Source organism: Xenopus laevis, chromosome 9_10L (genome assembly GCF_017654675.1).
Source record: "Xenopus laevis strain J_2021 chromosome 9_10L, Xenopus_laevis_v10.1, whole genome shotgun sequence".
NCBI classification, from domain to species: Eukaryota; Metazoa; Chordata; class Amphibia; order Anura; family Pipidae; genus Xenopus; species Xenopus laevis.
Genome location: NC_054387.1, coordinates 99,618,733 through 99,640,467, shown reverse-complemented (window position 1 = coordinate 99,640,467; position 21,735 = coordinate 99,618,733). Strand labels below are relative to the sequence as shown.

The window sequence follows — 21,735 nt, the reverse complement described above, 5'->3', positions numbered from 1 at the left end:
TTACTGACACGTTCCTATGATTTTTATAGAAACGTGTCAGTATCGCTTTAAGGGTTAGTAGTGATCAAGTTGGCTGTAACCAAACTAAATAGATTAGGTTGAATTAGAATTATCTGTAAAATTCATATAGCATTTGTGTCACAGTTATTTCTACTTCATGATTTTATGTCTAGAATCTGCAGGAGCCAATATGGAAGCCTCAATGATTTTCACACCATCGTCTTTCATTCCACGTTCTGCTATGGCCAATCTTACAGTACATGCAATGGGACGAGCAATGAATATATTAGAGGTGAGATGATCCAGAATCTATCCAATAGTCAAGTTTTGATATGATTTTATTCTGTGAAATCATTCCAATCAGGGTTGGTTTTCTAATTTGTAAAACAAATTAAACAATGTCCGCAAAGCTTTTCATAGTCCACATTTCTATCCTCTAACTCTGTGTAACTCTAGAAACAGTAATCCCTTTCCACTGGGCCAAATAAAATTCAACCAGGTGCACACGCAGATTAAGTTACTTGCATGCAGAGTCAACATGGGCCTAACCAACATCCTGATGTAAGGGCCCACCAGATAAACTGATACCAGTGGCCCACCATTCACTTCCAGCTATGCCAGAAGAATAACTTTATTTTTTTCCTCTCTTCTATGGGCTTTTTCTAACATTATCTTAGTACCACTTGATATATTCCCCCTATAATTTTACAAGTACCAAGTGCAGCAATGTAACCTTTATGTCAACTATGTGTGATTGCACTATGTTTTGTAACACTTTAGGCAGCATTTTAAACATCTGTGTAGGTTGTACTGTTGTCAAGCCCTGCTGAGATCATCTCCATATGAAGTATATGACAAATGTGTAAATATTGCTGTAACTAGGGGGCAGATTTATCAAGTGTCAAAGTGAATTCGAGGGAATTTTCACAGTAAAAAAATTCGAAATTCGAAGTAATTTGGATACTTTGACCATCGAATAGGATACTACGACTTTGAGTTTACTTCGACTTCGATTCGAAGTGAAAAATCGTTTGAATATTCGACCATTCGATAATCGAAGTACTGTCTCTTTAAAAAAACTTAGACTTCAATACTTCGCCAAATTAAACCTGCCGAAGTGCTAAGTTAGCCTATGGGGACCTTCTAGAGCCTAAGTCTTTAGAGGTCGAAGGAAAATCCTTCAATCGATCGCTAAAATCGTGTCATTTAATCGTACGATCGAACGATTTTCCTTCAATCGTTCGATTGCAAAATTCGGTAAAAAATCCCTTGACTTCGATATTCGAAGTCGAAATATTTTAATTCGATGGTCGAATTTCGAAGTATTTTTTACTTCAAAATTCTAACTTTGATAAATCTGCCCCTAACAGTCTCCCACTACAATTAAGTATTTATGGGATTGTGTAGTTTGCCTAGGAGCAGTAATTCATAGCAACCAATCAGAAGGAAGCATTGTCTGGGCCAACTAATATATCGGTACAAATACATTGCTTAGATTGTATTTTAAGATCATGGCTCTGTGTTTTTCTAATATAATGGCTGTAAAAAGAAATTAAAACAGTGCTAAGTGTATATATTTATTTGTCTTGCACTAGTTTGGTATAAGATTAGAAAATGCTGAGGATCTTGTCAAGAGGATGTTGGGTCATCCCTCCTTTACTTCAAATAAAGCCTTTGTTAGAAAAGATGAAGAAAACACCAACTCAGGAACCCCTATAGAGATAATGGCAAAAGCCAATGACAAGAAGACAACATCTAAGAGATATACACATGGGGAGTCTCCGGCAAAAAAACCTGATCAACAAAAGATGAAAAATCTGAAGCACAGCTGCCCAACTGGAAAATATAACAAAATAAATGAGATTCAGCAGAAGGTAATAGGTCATTCCATACTCATCCAACACAAACAATCTTTAACATAATTCGTCAAAAAAATGGTGTAAAATAAATGGAAAATTTATCAAGGTGACTTTTATTTTACAATATGCAGATTCCAGATTTCCCACCATTATTTTACACCGCTTCAGATCTTTGTAAGTAAGTTCCGGTGGAAGTTTCTCAAAGAAAAAATCTCGTTAAAAAGTTATGCCATTTTTACTCTGGTTTTTACATAGTGATGCCTGGCGATGTGTGGTTAATTATTCAGCTGTTTTTTACACTAAAATAATTAATTTGCTCCTAAATGTGTCTGAGAACAATGTGTGATATTGAGTGGGGGTTCTGTATAACCAGGGTTTGGCTGAATAATGAAGGATTCGGTAAAATTCGGTAAAATCCTTACAGAACCAAATCTGAACCCTTTTAAGTTATTTTTGGATGGATTTTTTTTTTAGGTATGAATAAGGAAATCGGGTTTCAGATTCAGTGCTTTTTTACCTGAATCCAAAAATTATAGATTTGGTATTTCCCTAATTTTGAGTAAAATATTTTGCTTAAACTCTTGGGGGCTGATTCACTAAGCTCGAGTGAAGGATTCGAATGAAAAATACTTCGAATTTCGAAGTATTTTTTTGGTACTTCGACCATCGAATTGGTTAAATTCGTTCGAATTCGAACGAAATCGAACGAATCGAACGAAAAATCGTTCGACTATTCGACCATTCGATAGTCGAAGTACTTCCCCTTTAAAAAAAACTTCGACCCCCTACTTCGGCAGGTAAAACCTACCGAAGTCAATGTTAGCCTATGGGGAAGGTCCCCATAGGTTTGCTAATCTTTTTTTGATCGAAGGATTTTCCTTCGATCGTTGAATTAAAATCGTTCGAATCGTTCGATTCGAACGATTTAATCGTTCGATCGAACGAAAAATCCTTCGATCGTGCGATCGAAGGATTAGCGCTAAATCCTTCGACTTCGATATTCGAAGTCGAAGGATTTCAATTCGAGGGTCGAATTTCGAAGTATTTTTAACTTCGAAATTCGACCCTTAGTGAATCTGCCCCTAAAAATGAAAACATTTCCTTTTTGTGCAACTGTATATATTTACTTTTTCAGTTTAAAATTAAACTGCCATATTTTGTGACTGTTCCTCAGTTAACTGGAATCATGTGCTCTAACTGCCTGATTACATCATGAGATAGCAATTTAGCCAAAACTACTTTTTTACCAATCAGTGTAATTCTATGAGGCCCATTTACTAACAATCAAATTTTTTTTTTTTCAACCACAAAAACCACTAATACAAAGCATTGCCAGGTAAAGTTGTTGAGGTCCTATAGAAGTCAATGGGAGCTGTGTTGATCCTATTGGACTGTTTTAAATTAATTCTGACTTTTAGAGGTTTTCAGATTTTTTTTCCGCTAGAAATTGTACAAAAAATGCAAATTTTTAGAGGTTTTTGGATTTTTTTAGCAAATTGTTCAGCGTAATTTTCTGCTCATACTATTTTAATTCAGATATTTTAACAAATGTCATGACATTCTTGGTTTTAGAGAAAGTGAGTATGGTCGTGGTTTCAAAAACCTAAAATCCAACCTTTGATAAATAGGCCTCCAAGTGTTCCTTTTCAAATACTTTGGTTAATTGGAGTCCATGTTCTGCATTCTAGGCCAACTTAACTTATGCAACTGAATATATGGGCTCTATAGGCATAACAACTTTTACATTTGGGAGTGAGGGATGTAAAAAGCCATTGATATGTTATAACGTAATCCAGCATTATACCAAATGGCATTCTGTGGGTTGACCAGTGAGTTAGAAATAGGTTTATATCTTTTCTTCTACATTGTATAGTTCACCAAAGGAATGAAAAGCGTCAGAAATGAACTGAAATGTGGTCTGAGCATGAAGATCTTTGGAAATGAGCTCAACTTCCTGGATTGTGAAGGAGTGAAACACACAATAAAACAGTATTCTTTAAGCATGGCTGAGTTGGCAGTGAGACTTCTTAAGGTATGTTGTCAATGTTGTCTCTTCATACCACTATATCATGCTCAATAGAAATTCTTGATAACAGATGACAGATGACCATTAAGCATCAGGAAGGGATTAAATAAAAGTATTTTAAATATTTAGTTTCTTCTTAGTGGGTTTAAGGCTGTGCATATAATTATAGGATTTTCTGTGATTTAGATAAGTAAAGATTTGGCTTATGATACTGATTTTCATTGTTTTAGACATATTTTTGTCAACAAAATGCTTAAAATACATGCTATTAAAAGGTTCCTAAATAAAATAATTGTGCAACCAATAAATAACGTATTTGTATTCTTTTATTTCCTTGCCACATTGCAAACTCTATTTTATAAGACATTTAAGACAGAAGCTTGATGTAAACCACATGCTGTGAGCAGTAAGTCGTCAGAGGAAGAAGTATCTAATGGCCTAGGGTTACAGTTAAATACCATTCAAGACAAATTATAACAGAAGAAACAAATATCTTTTAGTATATTTGAACATTTAACAATGTGAACCAAGAGAAAACTATACACTTTTTCTTCATTACTGCCAACAGTAATCCCTTGCTATGCAGAGGAATATTATACCAGTATGTGGAAAATATGGGCATTAGAGAAACAGGAGAGGTATTTTATTAATTAATCAAAGAAAGCATTCTGACTGTTGTAATAAATTACCTTTGGGCAAATAAAACTAAATAGGCACAGCTATATGGGTATTCTTGGGCAACATCTATTTTCCTACTTTTTTTTTTAAAGACATAACACATAGTTGGTGAGTACTTTAAAAAATTTTTAGGGGGGGGGGGTCTAACCTATCTGCTTCCTCAGAAGGGCAAATACTGTAAGTTGCTGTGTCTGTAGGGACACTGCCATTTGCACATAGTATTTCATGTAGCTCTACTAGTCCTCTTTGCTGTCCTGCTTCAAATTATTTCTCATCTACTGTCTAGTGCTGCTGGCCTGTTGCTGCTTTAGCATTTAAAATAGAGGTCTAATTTTCACACGTTAGGGGCTGATTTATCAAAGTTTAAATTTGAATTTTTACTGCAGTTTTTTTTAAGCTAAAACTCACAAATTTAAATTAGCGTTTCAAAAACTCGCATTTTAGAGATATAATAAGCACAAAATGACTTAAAAAAATGCCAATCTAAAAAATTGCCATCTAAAAGCAGGCGAGTGTATGTAGAAATCAATAGGTTTCCACATGTTACCATGTAGGGGTTCATTTTATCAATATTCAAATTTGAATTTTAACTGCAGCTAGAGAGGTTTTTTTTAGATAAACGCACATTTTAGAGCTTTATTAAGCACAAAAAGACTTAAAAAAGCACGTAAAAATGGAATTTAAAAATTGGCATCTAAAAGCATGTTCATGTTCAGAGTTCATATAGACGTCAAAATTTAAGTTATTTTTTTCAGTTCAAGTTTTACTAATTTTTCTAATTGTTTTGAGAGTTTGTAGACCCATTGAAAATGATGAGTAGAATACAAATTTGATGCATTCAATCAAGTGTTAAATAGATCATATTTGTGTTGAAAACTGCTAATTATGGGGCTTTGAGACCTTTTCCATTCAAGTCAATAGGAGCTGCATGAAGAGATTGTGATTTCTGGGCAGCTGAAAAGTCCCACTCAAAATGACAGCCCCAGCATAGTAGCAAAATGAGCAGTAAACATCCATCAAGTAACATTTGAACTTGATTATCCAGCTCTGCAGATTTAAGTTGCTTGCTATACATGAACTACGTATCACAGCATAATATGTATTATCAGTGCCGGGCCAGGGCACTGAAAAAAAAAGCACAAAAGAAAATGATTTTAACCTAATATTTTGTGTTTTAGGGTCAGGAAGTTCAGTATAGCAAAAGAATGGGATTGGCAACAGAAGAAATCACCTTCCCAACTCTTTCAGGATTCCCTGTTCAGCTTTCCCTTAATGCCACATTATCCACGAGTGTTAAGATTAGAGGAAATATGGATTTCAAGCAGCAAGCTAATTTTTATGTTAACGGATATATCAAACCAAGGTAGGTGACAGTGGTCATAATTACCCAGTTAACTATTAATAAATCATCCCAGTGTAAAGGAAAAATATTAGATCTTTTTCATCTGAATGTCTAATGTAAATTGTAATGATCATGCATGATTGTTTATATTCATATTCTTTTGAATATTGATATAATCTCATTTTCTTGATGAGATTATATGAATCCTGTATTTCCTGTATTTCTGTTTCATAGGTGTTGCACTTTATATAGATTTTCACTCCTTTATACGTTATTGTTTATTGTCAAACTAAATGTGGTAATACACTATAAAATCTGCTCATTTGAGACACTGCCATTCTTATGGCCAAACGATCGGATTACAATGACAGACATACCAGCCGACGGTATGAGGACAGCATCAACTCTCGATTGGGTGGGGAAACTCAAACCTGCCCGATCGAGATCTGGCCATCAAATCTCTCCTAAATGCCTTCCCGCTGGCTAGAATGTAAATCGCCAGCAGGATGGCACTCAGAATCTGTTTTCCGAGTGTCTTCCTCGTGAGGCAACTCAGGCGACTTCAGGAAAATGATGCACTCCCAGCCATTATAGCCAGCAGGAAGGTTTTTCAGGGAGATTACTTGCCCAAAGAAGAGGAGATTTGTCACTGACCTACTAATCTCCCCCAGTAGCCTTGTCTGCCATCACCTAAAGGACCCAAAATGGCCCGTGCATGGCCACCTTAAAACATAAATCTCCAAAGGTTTTATAAACAAAACACCCCCTCCATGTAGTAGAATTCAGTACAATAGTTTCCCCGTGAATGTAATGATAATGCATGATTGTTTATATGCATATTCCCTTGACTTGGAATGTTTTGTTCTGAATTGAAGTTCTGTGTTCCGAGACAATTCCACTTTTTAAAAATGTAAACTAGCTGTGAAGCTATTCTAACTCTATATTCTTTCTTTTGATAGTGCCTTAATCCAACTGTCCAGCCAAATGGGTATTGTGGGAACAGTAGGTAAAATGGGCTTAAGATGGGTAACTGGTTTAAAAGCAATGAGCAGTGTGGATGGTGGAATCCAAATGAAGAAAGGTCAAGAGCTGAAAATTTTTCTAAACACACCCGATGAATCTATGGAAATATTTAATTTCAGGTACAATAGTTGCATTTAGTTTATATGACAATTGATGTGCACTGTGTTGTATACCTAAATAATACAGTCTTAGTAGCCTGAACATTGCTTTCTATTTAATTACAAGGTTTCTTTGATAAGAATTATCAGGTATTTTCTATGCATGAATAGGAATTTTCGCCATTAGACTTGAAAGCAGTCTAAAGCTTAATTAAGTGGTTGCCTATGACCATGTGCTGGGTAAGCATGAAACTCGTTAGGCTTTCTATGGGGGACTAATGTATTTTACTTCATATAATAAATGTTATGTTTATACTTTTAGTTGCATTAGTATTTTTCTTTATAGTTGAAAGCAGTCTAGGCTTGAACCTGACACCACATCCCTTTAACACAAAGAAAGGGGATTCAGAAAACCTGAAATTGGAAATAAATATTGTTGGTGTTAAAGGAACATCAAATACACAAAAGTCATTTTGTGAATACAGCAGAATACAAACAACTTACGCTTATATGAAGCTGGTATAAGATTTTTGGAGTAGTGATGAGCTAATTTTTTAGGTAGCCATAGATTTGCTGATTCCGCCTTTCGCCTTTTGCAATTTTTTTTGTGAAACTGCAGCAAAATTTTGCCACAGAAAAAATTGCTGCAACAAAAAGTTGCGGAGACAAAGAAGTTGCCATAAGAAAAAAAAAACATTGACTTTAATGCAGTGAGAAAAATTGTTGCGGTCATAAAAAAATTTTTTTGACACCCATTGACTTTGCTCATTGCTATTTTGGAGCTGTTAACAATTTTTTTTAATTTCTCAACTTTTTATCCAGCTCCACGTTGTACCAGGTAACACCTGATGGTCTGAAGACAATAATCAATCCCGTCTATCAGAAAGAAAGAAAAGCCTGCATGAATGAGGAGGGTAAGCTGTTGTACCCATTACAGATGTCTTTTAGTTAATACAAATAAAGATTCATAATTTGTGTATTGATATTATTGCTTCATAAATTGATACTATGAACTGTATTCTCCCTGTAACATGGAGTGGTTAGTGATGGTAAGTTTAAGGGATGATCGTAGAGAAACTGAATTAAAAGAACGTATGCTTCACAGAGAACCAAGATTTTTTTTAACTATAACGTTAAAAACTACATAAGTGCCTTATTTTTAATAATTCAAGTATTGGAAATATATGCTATACTTTACATAATAATAAAATTGAGAATGCTAAAAAGACCTGCCAGTGGTTCATCATTTTCCCTCTCTGGTGTAAAATACAGTTTATATTCTCATAACATTTTTTATTTAAAACTAAACTGCGTGCCAGGTAGTTATTCTGGCATAGGAAATAATGACCCTCCTCTCTGTGCTGTTTTTAAGAATGCTCAGCTGGTGAGCAGTAGGATATTTAAATAAAGTATTACCTAAAATAACCTTGTAGTGCCATAGGCAGGCTGTATGTAACATATAATGAGCACTAACTAATATAATACAGCCTGTCTTTATCTAATATTCGAAATCCGTACAGCTTTAGTTATACAGAAAAGCTAACACTTATATGCTCACTCAATATCATATATATCTATATATATATATATATATATATATATATATATATATATATATATATATTATGATATATTAATGCTGTAATTTGGTTCTTCACAGTGTCTAAATTATTTGGTTGGCAGCCATGTTTGGATGTGTCTTACCCCGAAGCTGAAAGTCTTTTACCTTTCCCACTATCTGGCCCAGTAAAAGTATCCCTCGTACTCAGGAAACAGGACAAGGGACTGCGGCAGTATCTTCTTGAGGCCTCATACAACCAAATTCCACAGGTAGTGCTATTGGATATTAGCAATAAATACAAATGTCAATGGTTACTTACAGATCAGACAATTTAAAATATTTATATATCTTCTACAGAAAGATGACTGGATTCCAAATGAAGCAACGCTGCACTTTTTTATGGGTACCCCAAAATCTGAGATTAGGAGAGATGTTGGCATTGACCTACATTATAATATACAACATAGAAAATTTAGGATAACACTTCTCCATCCAAGAAAGAAGATTCAGTTGAATGGTATGTTATAGGTCTATAAAGATTTGAGAAGGACTGAAAGGCTTATACTACATGTGACATTTTATGGTGATGTTTTTTGACTGCACCTGTCATGCTGCTGTGTCATTTGTTTTATTGGAATGTGCGAAGCTTTCTTGAAAATGTAGGAATTCAATAGCATTAATTTCACTGCAAATCAGGTAATGCACTCATCCCTATTGATCAGCATAACCAATCACTCTTCTGTTCTCTGGGCATTACTACATGAGGCATCTGGGACAGCTGCTTTACAAATATAATGACATCCTACAAGTAGTAATATGTTTTACACCAGGGTGTATCAGCTATAGATTTTACTTTGTGAACCACTTTGCAGTATCCACAACTGATATTACATACTAAATACTAGTTTGGGTTCCTTTCTTTTGGTACAGGTATGGGCCCTGTTATCCAGAATGCTCGGGACCTAGGGTTTTCATACATTAAGGGGCATATTGATCAAGGGTTGGATTTTAGTGCTTTTAGAGGTTTTTGAAACCACGACTAAACTCAGACTCTAAGGGGGTTATTTACTAAACTCCGAATGATTGTGATTTTTTTTTTTTTTATAAAATCAGACTTTTAAAAAAATCTGAATCTGAAAATCCGGCATCTCAGACCTGTTGAGGTTGCATATAAGTCAATGGGAGAAGTCCCAATGATTTTTTGGTGTGTGCTGGGTTTCGTGCAATACCCCGAAGTTTTCAGAGGTTTCGGCTGAAAATTTAGAAAAAATCGGGAAATTCGTAAAAATCGGATGAAAAAATCTGAAAAAATCTTGAAAATCCGATTTTTTTCCACAAAGCACATTTTCGGGAAAATGTAATAATAAATAAGCGTAAAAAACCTGAGCAGATTTGATCACAGTTTGTTGCAAAAAATATTGAGATAAATTCTGACTTTAATAAATAACCCCCTAAAACTATGAATGAAAGTATGAACTGAAAATTGCCCGGAACAATGCGCAAAAAAATACAAAGAACTCAAAAACTTTTTTTTGGACAATTTCTAGCGAACCTCTAAAAGACTTAATTGATTTAGAGCAGTCCAATAGAATCAGTGCCGCTCCCATTGACTTCTATAACTTATAACAACTTTTACCTGGCAAAGTTTTGTTTTAGTGGGTTTCATGGTTTTTACACTTCATAAATCTTGACATTTTTAGAACTTTTTTTTTAAAAAAAATTGAGAAAACCACAAATTTTTAAAGATTCGTGGAAAAATTCAAAAATTCGATTGTTAGTAATTGGGCCCCTAAGTCTACTATAAAAACTTTTCAACTTTAAATAAAACTGATTAATTATGTCTTAGGTACTTTCCTAATATTACAGAAAATAAGGAAATAATTTCAAACTTTCTGGAGAACGGTTTTCTGGATAACGAATCCCATACCTGTCAATGGCCCTACATGGGCAGTAGTTGATTTATAGATGAATGCATTCACAGATGATATTTCGAATTAACAGGATAAAAGGGTATGGCTCATTCATTGACATTGCTTTGAACAAGGCAGTCCTTGTTATAGATTATTGTAAAGGAGGATTTTGAACCTGAACATGAACCCTCATGTTAACTTAAAAACGTGGATACAGTGCAAACCCTACTGCTAAAAATGCATGGAACCAATGCTTTCACACTCTTATTATTTCTTAACAAAGGTCTATAAAAGCCCAAATATGGTACTAGATGTACTGACATACATTTTTTGTGATTATTGTATATCGATAGTAGTACTATAACATATTGTGCTTTTTGGATGATTTGTAAACCTTCTGGCTCTTGGACAATTTTCCTTCAACTAATGCTGCATAACAACTATTTAATTTAATAGCATTTAATTAGCCTGATTGTGTCAAAGTGCAGACAAAGAAATTTGATTTCTTCACATCTGTATCAATTATGCTTGATGCCCAACAGGGAAAATTGAATCTTCTCGGAATTCTAGGAACGGGCATTTGGAATTAATCTTAGATGACAAGGAGATTTATTATATTAAGGTACGTACAAGCTTTCTGGATAAACAAAGGACAATATTATCTTATTTGGATTGCCAAATATACAATGAGATTGGCAAGAAACAAATCCTGTACAATGCTTCCATTATTTTACATGATAGTTTAGAGCTAAACATCTGCCAGAAACAAAGGCATTCTTATTACTAAACAATGAAATCTTATATTTTATCTATACCTGGGCAAATGTCATATCACTTTAATAAATGTGAAACTGCTTTTGAGGTAAGGTGAATGTGTAAAACATCTAGTTGGAGTAAAGCATAATAGAAGGAGAGATAGAATGGGCAAAATACCTAGAGTAAAGTAAATAATACAGTTAAAAGTAGGAGGAATGCAAATTAATCTAATATGACCCAAGTAGGGTACCACTGGAAAAAGTTCTCTAGGCAGGTAGGTAGCCTGAACAGAGTTTTGAATAGGTTTAACAACTGCAACTCCCATCATGGTAGCAAAGTATTTAACAATATATTTGCTTTAAAACCAATCTGGTAGAGTAGTGATGTGTGGGTCAGGTAAAACTTTAACCCGCAAAATGTTGCCATAGTAAGACCCACAATGAGTGAAAATGGTACAGCCAATATAAGCAGTATCAAAGTGTGTTAAAGTCCAATAACAAGAATAAACAAAAATAATAAAGGGAAGAGAATATACTCACAGTTCACCCCAGTCTATGGATGCATGTATATAGAACAACAACAAAAATTGTGAGTTTTCTCCATCACCTGTAATGTGCTAATAAATGTTTTTGAATTTTTAACCACATTTTGGTAGATTTTTTGGAGAAAACTCACAATTTCTATAGTGAAACCCACACCCAACCCATAACAATGTAATTTCACTCTGTATACTACTTCTGTGATTGCCTCTGGTTCCAAAACAGGGAATCTTCTGGAGCAGTATGGAGGTTAGACCCCAGTCCGACCTGCACCCAAATGTAACCCACAATGGTTGGCTAAATTTAAACCCAACCCCACTCAAACAGTGGTCAACCCCCGTTTGCTTGACAAAGGGGACCACCCCGAAACGTTGCATCGTGTGCAAATAAACATACGCAAGGTTTATCCTGCTTGAATATGCTGTGAGTGCCATTTGCTTTCTTCTTTTGCCGTTTGAGGAGGGTGCCGATCCTTCCAAGCAATTGAGCACCTGGCGGAGCTTTTAAGGCCTGGGTGTGCGAGTTTGGCCATTATCTTCTGTCAACCCCCGTTTACCATAGGTTTTGAGTCAACTTGCACATCACTACTGGTAAGGAACCACTAAAAGCAAAAATACATGTAACTGAATTTTTAGCCAGCTCCTATTTTGGGTGCTAATTCTCCCACTTTCCTAATAAAGGGCCAGATTCAATTCAATGAGAAAAAGTTAGCTCACAGTTTATCAGGTAAAAAGTCATGGACAAGATTCAATTCAGTTCCAGCCTTTCTCCTTAGACCTCAATAGATTTTTTGGGCCACTTAAAAAGTCATGTACAAAGTGAAATTTGAGATGTAATTCAATTCAGGAAACTTTACTGTATCTCACTGTTTATCATGTGAAAAGTAATGGACGAGATTAGGGATGGGCGAATCTGAGCCGTTTCGTTTCGCCAAAAATTCGCCGCCAGCGAATTGACGCCGTCGCCCATTAAAGTCTATGGGCGTCAAAAAATTTTTTTTTGTCGCACGTCTTTTTTTTTGACGCACACCGCCATACAAGTCTATGGGCGTTGTTTCAGCGGCGAAACAAGGCGAAAAAATTCGCCCATCCCTAGACGAGATTCAATTCAAGGAGAAAACATATACTACAAATCCAGTTCCAGTCTTTTCCCATAGACTTCAATAGATTTTGTGGGCCAGATTCAATCCAGTGTGAAAACTTTTTCTCACTGAATTGAATCTGGCCCAAAATGTGATAAACCATGAGGGATGTTTTCTGAATTGAATTAAATCTTGTCCATGACCTTTTTCTCACTGTATTGAAACTAACCTAAAATGTGCATAAGTTAAAGACAGCAAGAGAAGTTACAATTAAGATACTCATATGCATTTCAGAGTGGTTGCCTTCTCCCAGAGAAAGACGAGGCTACTGTTGGGTATTCTGGTACTTTATTATTACTTTAAGCTGGCAATAAAAATGACATGACAATCACAGACTTTTATTTTCTAAAATTCAAATTTATCTCATATTTATTAAACCCAGCTCGACCAAACTCCCATCCACGATTCTGACTTTTTGCAGCTTTGCGGTATAATAAATCTCTAAAAATTCAAGTTTTTTTTCCACTAAAACTTCAAGTTTTTGCACAAAACAAATCCTGATCAGAAAAAATCATAGTTTAGTAAATAACCCCCTTAGTGACTATTTATATATACTGATTCAATGGAAATTAAAAGTTATTAAAAGATCCGATTATAAAAAGTACAAACAGAAAAAAAAGTTTTTTTTTGACAATTGCTAACAAAAAAAAATCTGAAAACCTCTTAAAATCTGAATGCCTAAAAAAAGTCCAATAGGATCTGCGTACCTCACATTAACCTCTATGGGACCTCGACTGCTTTTACTTGGAGAAGTTTTGTATTATAGTTTTCTTGGTTTTTACACTTAATAAATCTTGCATTTTTAGAGTTTTACAGACATTTTTTAAAAAAACAAGACTTTTTAGAGAAAAACTAAGATTTGTGAATAAAGAAAATCAGAATATCAGTAAATCAAACCCTTAGTTGTATCTATTCCAAAGTTCCTTTCCCCCAGGGATCTTTTTATCTTTGTCACTTAGGCTAAGGCCACACTAGGCGATAGCGCCGCGATTTGACTCGCGGCGATTTTTCGCCGCGACTTTTAAGCCGCAATCGCTGGGGAAACTTTTGCGCTGGCGTCTATGGGGAATCGCGAAAAATCGCCAGCGTAAAAACACACGCGCCGATCTTTTCTCTACTGTCGCTCGAAATTGCCTCGCTAGGCGATTTCGAGCGACAATAGAAAAAAGATCGCCGCGTGTGTTTTTACGCTGGCGATTCCCCATAGACGCCAGCGCAAAAGTTTCCCCAGCGATTGCGGCTTAAAAGTCGCGGCGAAAAGTCGCCGCGAGTCAAATCGCGGCGCTATCACCTAGTGTGGCCTTAGCCTTATACTTGAAACTAAGAGGCCTATTTATCAACAGACTGATTTTAGTGGTTTTAGAGGTTTTTAAAACCATGACTAAACTCACTTTCTCTAAAACCACGAATTTCATGAAATTTATAAGATCTGAATTTAAAAAGCATGAATGAAAAAAAGCACAGAACGATCCGAAAAAAGGAAATACCTCTAAAATCTCTAAAATTTAAGTTTTCAGACAATTCCTAGAGGGAAAAAAAATCCTAAAACCTCAAAAGTCCAAACTAATTAAAAACAGTGCAGTAGGATCAGCATTTTTGAGCTTTTAAGAAAAACAGGAATACCACAAATTTTTGGTGGTGGAGATTTGTGGGGAAAAAATGGTAAATGGGCCCCTAAAAATCTGGAATAGATACTACCAAATGTATAATAAAGGTATGAATGAATCACAATGGAAATGATTAGTGATGGGCGAATTTGGGGCGTTTCACTTCGCGGAAAAATTTGCGAATTTCCCACGAAATTGGACGCGGCGGTTTTCGATAATTTATTTATATATTTATATATTTATATATTCGCACCTTGCGAATAAATTCGCCTATCACTAGAAATGATGATCCATTGCACTCATTTTAAATTAGTTGATCGTGCACTCCACAAGATTAAGTGCAGTTACTTTGAGATTGATCTACTCTTCTTTTCAGAATTTATTCATGTAAATACAGTTAAAAAAAATCAGGGCGAGACGCAGTGGGCATGTAGTTAATGTGCTTTTGTACACATCTCTTGCAGGGACTGACAGACCTCCAAACAGCAGGGGGAGAACAGAGGTACACGGCTCTGGCAGAAGTGAAACTGACCAAGTATGGGAGTCCCATCATTCTTTCTGGGAATCTAACCAAGCAGTTTGGCAAGAAGATAGCTTTCTCTTTTGCCCTTAACAACTTACTGAAGGATACAGCATTTGTTTCAGGTTGTACAACATGCTAGCATTTCCTACTTTAAGGAATTTGGTATCTGTACAGCAAATATTGAACATATTCCATATTCAATGCGTTGCAACTTCATGAATTTCAGTGATTCTTCTTAGGGATCTTTTAGATTAGTACTGTAAGAATTAAAAAAGCTAGTATGACAAATTTAATAAATTCATATTTCAGCACTAAACTATGGGCTTCTAGGAAATTGTTTCTATTCATGCAACTTGTGTTTGTGTACTGTAAATCTGGGATTCTCTATTACATGGTACTCAAGTAGAAATGTCCTTTTTACCCGTTGCAGAAAATATATAACGTTGGTTTCTCTCTCCTTTGCTATATAGCTGTACTGGACAAGAAAGCAGACGATAAACTGAAGCAGTACTCATTAGAAGGGGAAGCGTACATTCCTGGAGTGTTTGGTTCCTACGCCATTGGTCTGCTTCAGAAACGGGGGGACATTTGGACAAACGCTGTGAGAGTAAAATATGGACTTTTAGGTATTGATCGTTTATTAATACATACTTCTGTTAATAATCTTTTGAGAAGTGATATTAAATGCATCTTCTTCAAAATAATTCTGGCTTTATTAAGAGATTGCATGGCCAATTGTTATTTTTTTGAATATACCACTTATTTTGGACTGGTGCAGGTATCCACGGTTTTGCAAAACATATTGGGAAAAAAACACAATATGAACACAAATTAAATAAATCCTTATTTGTGCTTTAGAAATGCTCTGGTCTCTAGCCATATCTTATACTTACTTTAAAGAACCTTTAGAGGAAAGATTGTAATATAGGTATGGGATCCATTATCTGGAAACCCATTATCCAAAAAGCTCCTAATTACAGGAAGGCCATCTCCCATAGACTTTATTTTAATCATATAGTTCAGATTTTATAAACTGATTTCCCTTTTCTATGTAGTAAAGAAACAGTACCTTGTGCTTGATCCCAACTAAGATAATACTATTCCTTATTAGAGGCAAAACAATCCTATTGGGTTTATTTAATGTTTGGATTATTTTTAAATAGACTGAATGTATGGAAATCCAAATTATGGAAAGGTCCCTTATCCGGAAAACCCCAGCTTCCAAGCTTTCTGGATAATAGGTCCCTAAGCTGTATAAGAAGAGTGACTGACTAGCACACAGCTGATATTGAACTACATTTTTTAGCATTCCTGATAGATAAAATCTAATGGGGTATATACTAATTTATTGACCAACTTGGGCTAGAGAATGTATTATGGCTATACTATTCCTATAAACTATTTGCAGGGACACTCCTAACAATGGATATACGTTGTCTCCAACAGTACAGCATAATCAGTCAGAGTACAGTTATGGGTTCCGTTATCCGGAAACCTGTTATCCAAAAAGCTCAAAATTATGGAATGGCTTCTCCCATAGTGCTATGCCTAGCACCCCCCACCACCACCACCACTGCGCCCTAGGCAAGTGCTTCTTCTGTCTACCCCTAGGGGCAAATTCACTAAGCGACGAAGCGCCTAACGCTAGCGTCAATTCGCTAGCGTTGGGCATTTTCATTACTTCGCAAATTCACTAACGAACGCTGGCGTAAATTCGCTAGTGTTACTTCGCACCCTTACGCCTGGCGAATTTTCGCTACGGACGTAACTACACATATTCACTAAAGCGAGCAGTGTACTGAACGCTAACTTTTACGCTAGACTGAAGCACGCGCAATAGAGTAGATAGGGATTGCTTCAAAAAAAGTTCAAATTTTTTCTAAGTCCCAAAAAACGCTGGCGTTTTTTCTATATTATGGGTGATAGGCTGAAAAAGATCGAAAAATTTTTTGGGGCTCCCCTCCTTCCCCCCTACATTTCCTAACTCATGGCAACTTAACTATACAGTGGGCACATGTGTAGGGCAAAAAAAAAAATTTCATTTGATGTTTTGAAGGTTTCCAAGGCATTTGTAGTGATTCTACGTATTCCTCCATTGAAATTTGAATTTGGCGCCGTATGCAAATTAACCATCGCTAGCGTAACTTCGCTTCGCTTAGCGAATCAACGCTAGTACAACTTCACAACCTTACGCTACCCCTGTGCGCAACTTCGGATTTTAGTGAATTTGCGGAACGCTGGCGAAACTACGCCTGGCGAAGTGTGGCGAAGTGCGGCGAAGTTGCGCCTGGCGCAACTACGAATCTTAGTGAATTTGCCCCCTAGTTCCAGCCCTGATTCTGATAACATGTACCATACCTGTAATATAGAAAATTGATCTTTTTGCAAATTGTGCAGAGGGACCCAAATTGTTCTGTAAAAGGAATGCTCACACATTACTCAAGAAAACGTGACAAACTTGCAAATACTGTATGTAGGTATTCCCAGCTAACATACAGAGAATACAGGTATGCAAAGTACAACACCTACAATTTGCAATTCTTAAAACTCTTGCACTTGTGGTATAACTGGATAACTTTTGTCAAATGGCTTCAGTTGCCCACTAAGCTTACAGGCAAAGTGAGGGGGGTAAATAGCTCCAATCATCCAGTGTAAAACACATCTTATGTGCCAGTTAACAGATCAAGTTTTAGATTTGCAAAAAAGAGAAGTACAGACATCAGTTTTAACTGAAAACTATTAAAGAAAAAGTCTGATGATCACTTTAAACTTTCCTGACAACGAATAGACTTTCCAGCCATGATCTCATGAACACAAGAGGGTCAAGTTAAACTTTGTTGAAGGAGAAGGTGCATCTGGAAGTTGGAGGGCTCCTATCTTACTCTCTTCATATTTTAGATTGCATTAAACACTGCTTTAAATTTCATTTCATGGAGATTACATTGCTTAATGTTCAGTTCTTTTTACAGAGAGATCACATTTCTTGGCATGGTGTTACCCTAGAATGTTCTTTTATCGTTTATCTTGTGCTTGGCTTGTTCCGAGGGATCATTAGCTTTGTTTTATGATGCAGTTCTGCAGCCAGAAGTTCAGTGAGATCAGTGCTGTCAAATCAACTCTTGTCATACAATTTTGATTCATTTCTGCTCTCAAGATCATCAGCGGAGATGGTTATCCAAAGGGCACTTTTCAGAATTAAAATACAATAGAATGCAAATAAGCTCCAATTACCTTATGGAGCTTAAGGGATCAATGAATTTAGCAGAACAACTTGCTGCTAAATCTGTCTAAAGGTGACCCATTGAAAGCATAGTTTTTGCAGATTTTGAAAGTTTTCTTTCCTTTTTACTAATGACTTTCAAGTACACCAAATCCCCTTTATAATACTAGACTTTCCCTTAAATCTACATAGATTGTACATGTGAATCTAGTAACACAATAACATAGCTGAAAGTGAAGAAAGACATTTGTCCATCAGGTTGTCCTTGAAAGGAAAACTAAACCTTATACATGAATATGGCTGGATATGACAGGAGTCATCACAAATCAGCAGAAAGATTGAGATTTGTCTGTCATATAAGCTTATACTACAAGGCTGATTATTAAATTCTGATGCTAATTGTGCTGGTTTCTGAGATGAATTATTTACTAATCAGCCTTATAATACACAAAAGCCATGAATATCCTGTAAATTATATCCTTATAAACGGTGAGTTCTGATGTCATCAGTTATAAACGGTGAGTTCTGATGTCATTTCTGTCACATGACTCATTGAAATTTGTGTATTATAATTAATAAAGTACCCTCAGTTGCAAAATATGAGGATATTAGAAGTTACCTCGGAGTTCCATGACCTGTATAAAAACACTCGGCCTTCGGCCTCGTGTTTTTATATGGTCATGAAACTCCTCGGTAACTTATAATATCCTTATATTTTACAAGAGGGGGTACTTTATTCACTATATATTGGGGCATGTATAATATATATTCAGTATATTGTGATTGGGTCCCTAAGCTCAGTGACAGCAGCACAGAGCATGGGCAGTAAACCAGCAGAAAAGAAGATGGGGAGCTACTGGGGCATTTTAGAGACACAGATCTTTACTGCTAAAGGGCTGTGGTTGCCTTGGGCTGGTACAGAAGCCCAAAACATAATGTACGGTACAACATTTCTAGCTACTTCTTTAGTTAAGCTTTAGTTCTCCTTTAAGCAACCTCGATTTAGCTTATACTTCATGCAGAGGAATGCAGCATTGGTACAGTCCATTCAGTCTGGAGTATACTATACATAAATTTATACATTAATGCCAGTACTTTTTAATTGTTAAAAACACATCCAGCACTTTCATGAAACAATTTCTTGTGTCTGCTAATACAGCTGCTTCAGGGAATTTTCAACAAAATTTACGACTCACTGTAATTTTCACTTCACTCTCCTCTATGCTCAATCAATGCCCTTGTCTTTACTAGAGAGTTTATTGTAGGGTACCTTTATAAACGTATACAAACTGATAACATCCCCCTTTAGGCAACCATTCAGGGGCTGCCCAGATACACGCCCTGCCCAATAGGCTCATGGGGTGAGTGGATAACAGGCCAAACATATGCATCAGTGGACATGTGCCCTATTCTCATGCATTGATATTGGTCAGAATCAGCAGGCCACCATACACATCGTACAGACAAAAACACTCAGTGATCCAGAGAATGGTTTGATTCCCCCTTTGAAAGGATTTTGTCTCCTTCTGAGGCAAATAGGAGATCATTTCAGATTTGTTTTGCCTTCCTCTGGATTAATTATCATTTAGGTAAGATTCACTTGGGCAAAAAAATAAACCAGGTATATGTGTATGTTTTTCTAATCTCAGCTACTATGTAACAATACAACACTCCTGTTTTCTACCAAAGAGAAATAGACATCCTGGTAGATAGATTCCAAAGCCCCTCTATACACCAGGAAGTTAAATATTGGGGTGTCCCCATTGTATGGATATACAGGTATGGGACCTGTTATCCAGAATGCTCGGGACCTGGGGTTTTCCGGATAACGGATCTTTCCGTAATTTGGATCTTCATACCTTGTCTACTAGAAAATCATGTAAACATTAAATAAACCCAATAGACTGGTTCTGCTTCCAATAAGGATTAATTATATCTTAGTTGGGATCAAGTACAAGCTACTGTTTTATTATTACAGAGAAAAAGTGAATTCTTTCTAAAAATTTGGATTATTTGATTATAATGGAGTCTATGGGAGATGATCATTCCGTAATTCGGAATAATAATGGATAATGGGTTTCCGGATAACGGATCTTTTACCTGTACTACAAATCTGCAAATATTTTGCTATGTTCCAATTGGCCATTCCAATTGGGCTTTAGTGTGTAACTCAAATTTGAAGCATTCAGGACTTCTTGGTATATGCGAACAGATACATAACTAAAGGACCAGTTGAATTTTTAACAATGTCTTCTATCACAGGTGATGCAAAATATCTCCAACATGAGTGTGACACAGGCCAAAAAATAAAGATGGACACAAATTCAGATGATCAGTATAGGGTTGATGTGGAGCATGAATTTCATTGTACACAAATGCCATCTTTCAACCACAAGGTACAATACATGGTTTCTTAGAAATTAAGTGCATCATGTATAATGTACATTTCTTTTAATCAATAGAATTGTTTCTCTGGTTTCTTATCTTGCTCTGCAGCAACACAAACAGACTTCTCGTATTGCTATTTTCTAGGGGATCAAAAACAGGATCAAAAAAAGTGTTTATAGAAGGGTGGCAGTGCAAAAGCTACATGTAAAGGCATCAGAACCATATGGAGTTCTGGGCTAGAGACCAGAGTCACATGTCAATCACTAGTTTCTATGCCCTGTAGTTCAGCTCTAACAGTTTATTCCTGACTTACAGCAACTACATGAAGTACAACAGTTGAGCACTAATTATCTGCATTGGGTGGTCATATATTATAATATAAGGCCATCAGCTTACTTGAAAAATAAGGGGCATTGCTAATATAATGAAGTTACTGATCTGCACTGATTACTATGAGATTTCATTTAATCAAAATTTGTTTACACGCACCCCTGATTTTAAACACCATCTTTAGATGGTCAGCCTTAGATCTGTTTTCCTACAACAGAATATGACCCTTCCCCAATCTCATAAATACCCGTTCAACCACCTTTTGGCTGAAAATCTGCCTATCAGCCTTCTGCAACTGGTTCACCCAAAACTCAACACTGTCCTACTTGTCCCAAGAAATATTAACCCTTGCATCCAAAACTGTCCCTCTTTATAAGCCCACAGCAGTATTTGAAGTTGCCTGCCCAGGAGTATTAAACTGTCCCCTCCACCCTCCCTCAGTTGTACACCTTTTACATTCTGTATGTTCTTCCAGACCACCCTCCTGTATAAACTCCTAGCAGTAACTGATTCACAAGCTTTTTGCTGATTTACCCATTATGGTCCAGATTCAATTCAGTAAGAAAAAGTTATCTCATAGTTTATCACTTGTAAAGTCATGGACGAGATTCAATTCGAGGAGAAAAAAACTTTTCTCCAAATTCAGTTTCAGTTTTTTCCCATAGAGTTCAATAGAGTTTTCATGTGATAAACCATGAGAGAAGTTTTTCTGAATTGAATTGCATCTTAAAATG

At 36.0% G+C, this 21,735-nt stretch overlaps 1 protein-coding gene across 3 annotated transcripts in view; it reads left to right on the top strand.

Annotated features, from left to right (window-relative positions):
* LOC108701886 overlaps positions 1-21,735 on the top strand; it is a 139,518-nt gene that overhangs the window by 49,270 nt on the left and 68,513 nt on the right. For all 3 annotated transcript variants that reach the window (XM_041576155.1, XM_041576156.1, XM_041576157.1), the window contains exons 15-26: positions 174-292; positions 1,596-1,874; positions 3,733-3,891; positions 5,742-5,926; positions 6,865-7,047; positions 7,849-7,940; positions 8,687-8,856; positions 8,945-9,104; positions 11,040-11,119; positions 15,005-15,185; positions 15,534-15,689; positions 20,546-20,679. In XM_041576155.1, coding sequence (XP_041432089.1) covers positions 174-292; positions 1,596-1,874; positions 3,733-3,891; positions 5,742-5,926; positions 6,865-7,047; positions 7,849-7,940; positions 8,687-8,856; positions 8,945-9,104; positions 11,040-11,119; positions 15,005-15,185; positions 15,534-15,689; positions 20,546-20,679 — 1,898 coding nt within the window. The remainder of the gene's footprint in view (positions 1-173; positions 293-1,595; positions 1,875-3,732; positions 3,892-5,741; positions 5,927-6,864; positions 7,048-7,848; positions 7,941-8,686; positions 8,857-8,944; positions 9,105-11,039; positions 11,120-15,004; positions 15,186-15,533; positions 15,690-20,545; positions 20,680-21,735) is intronic.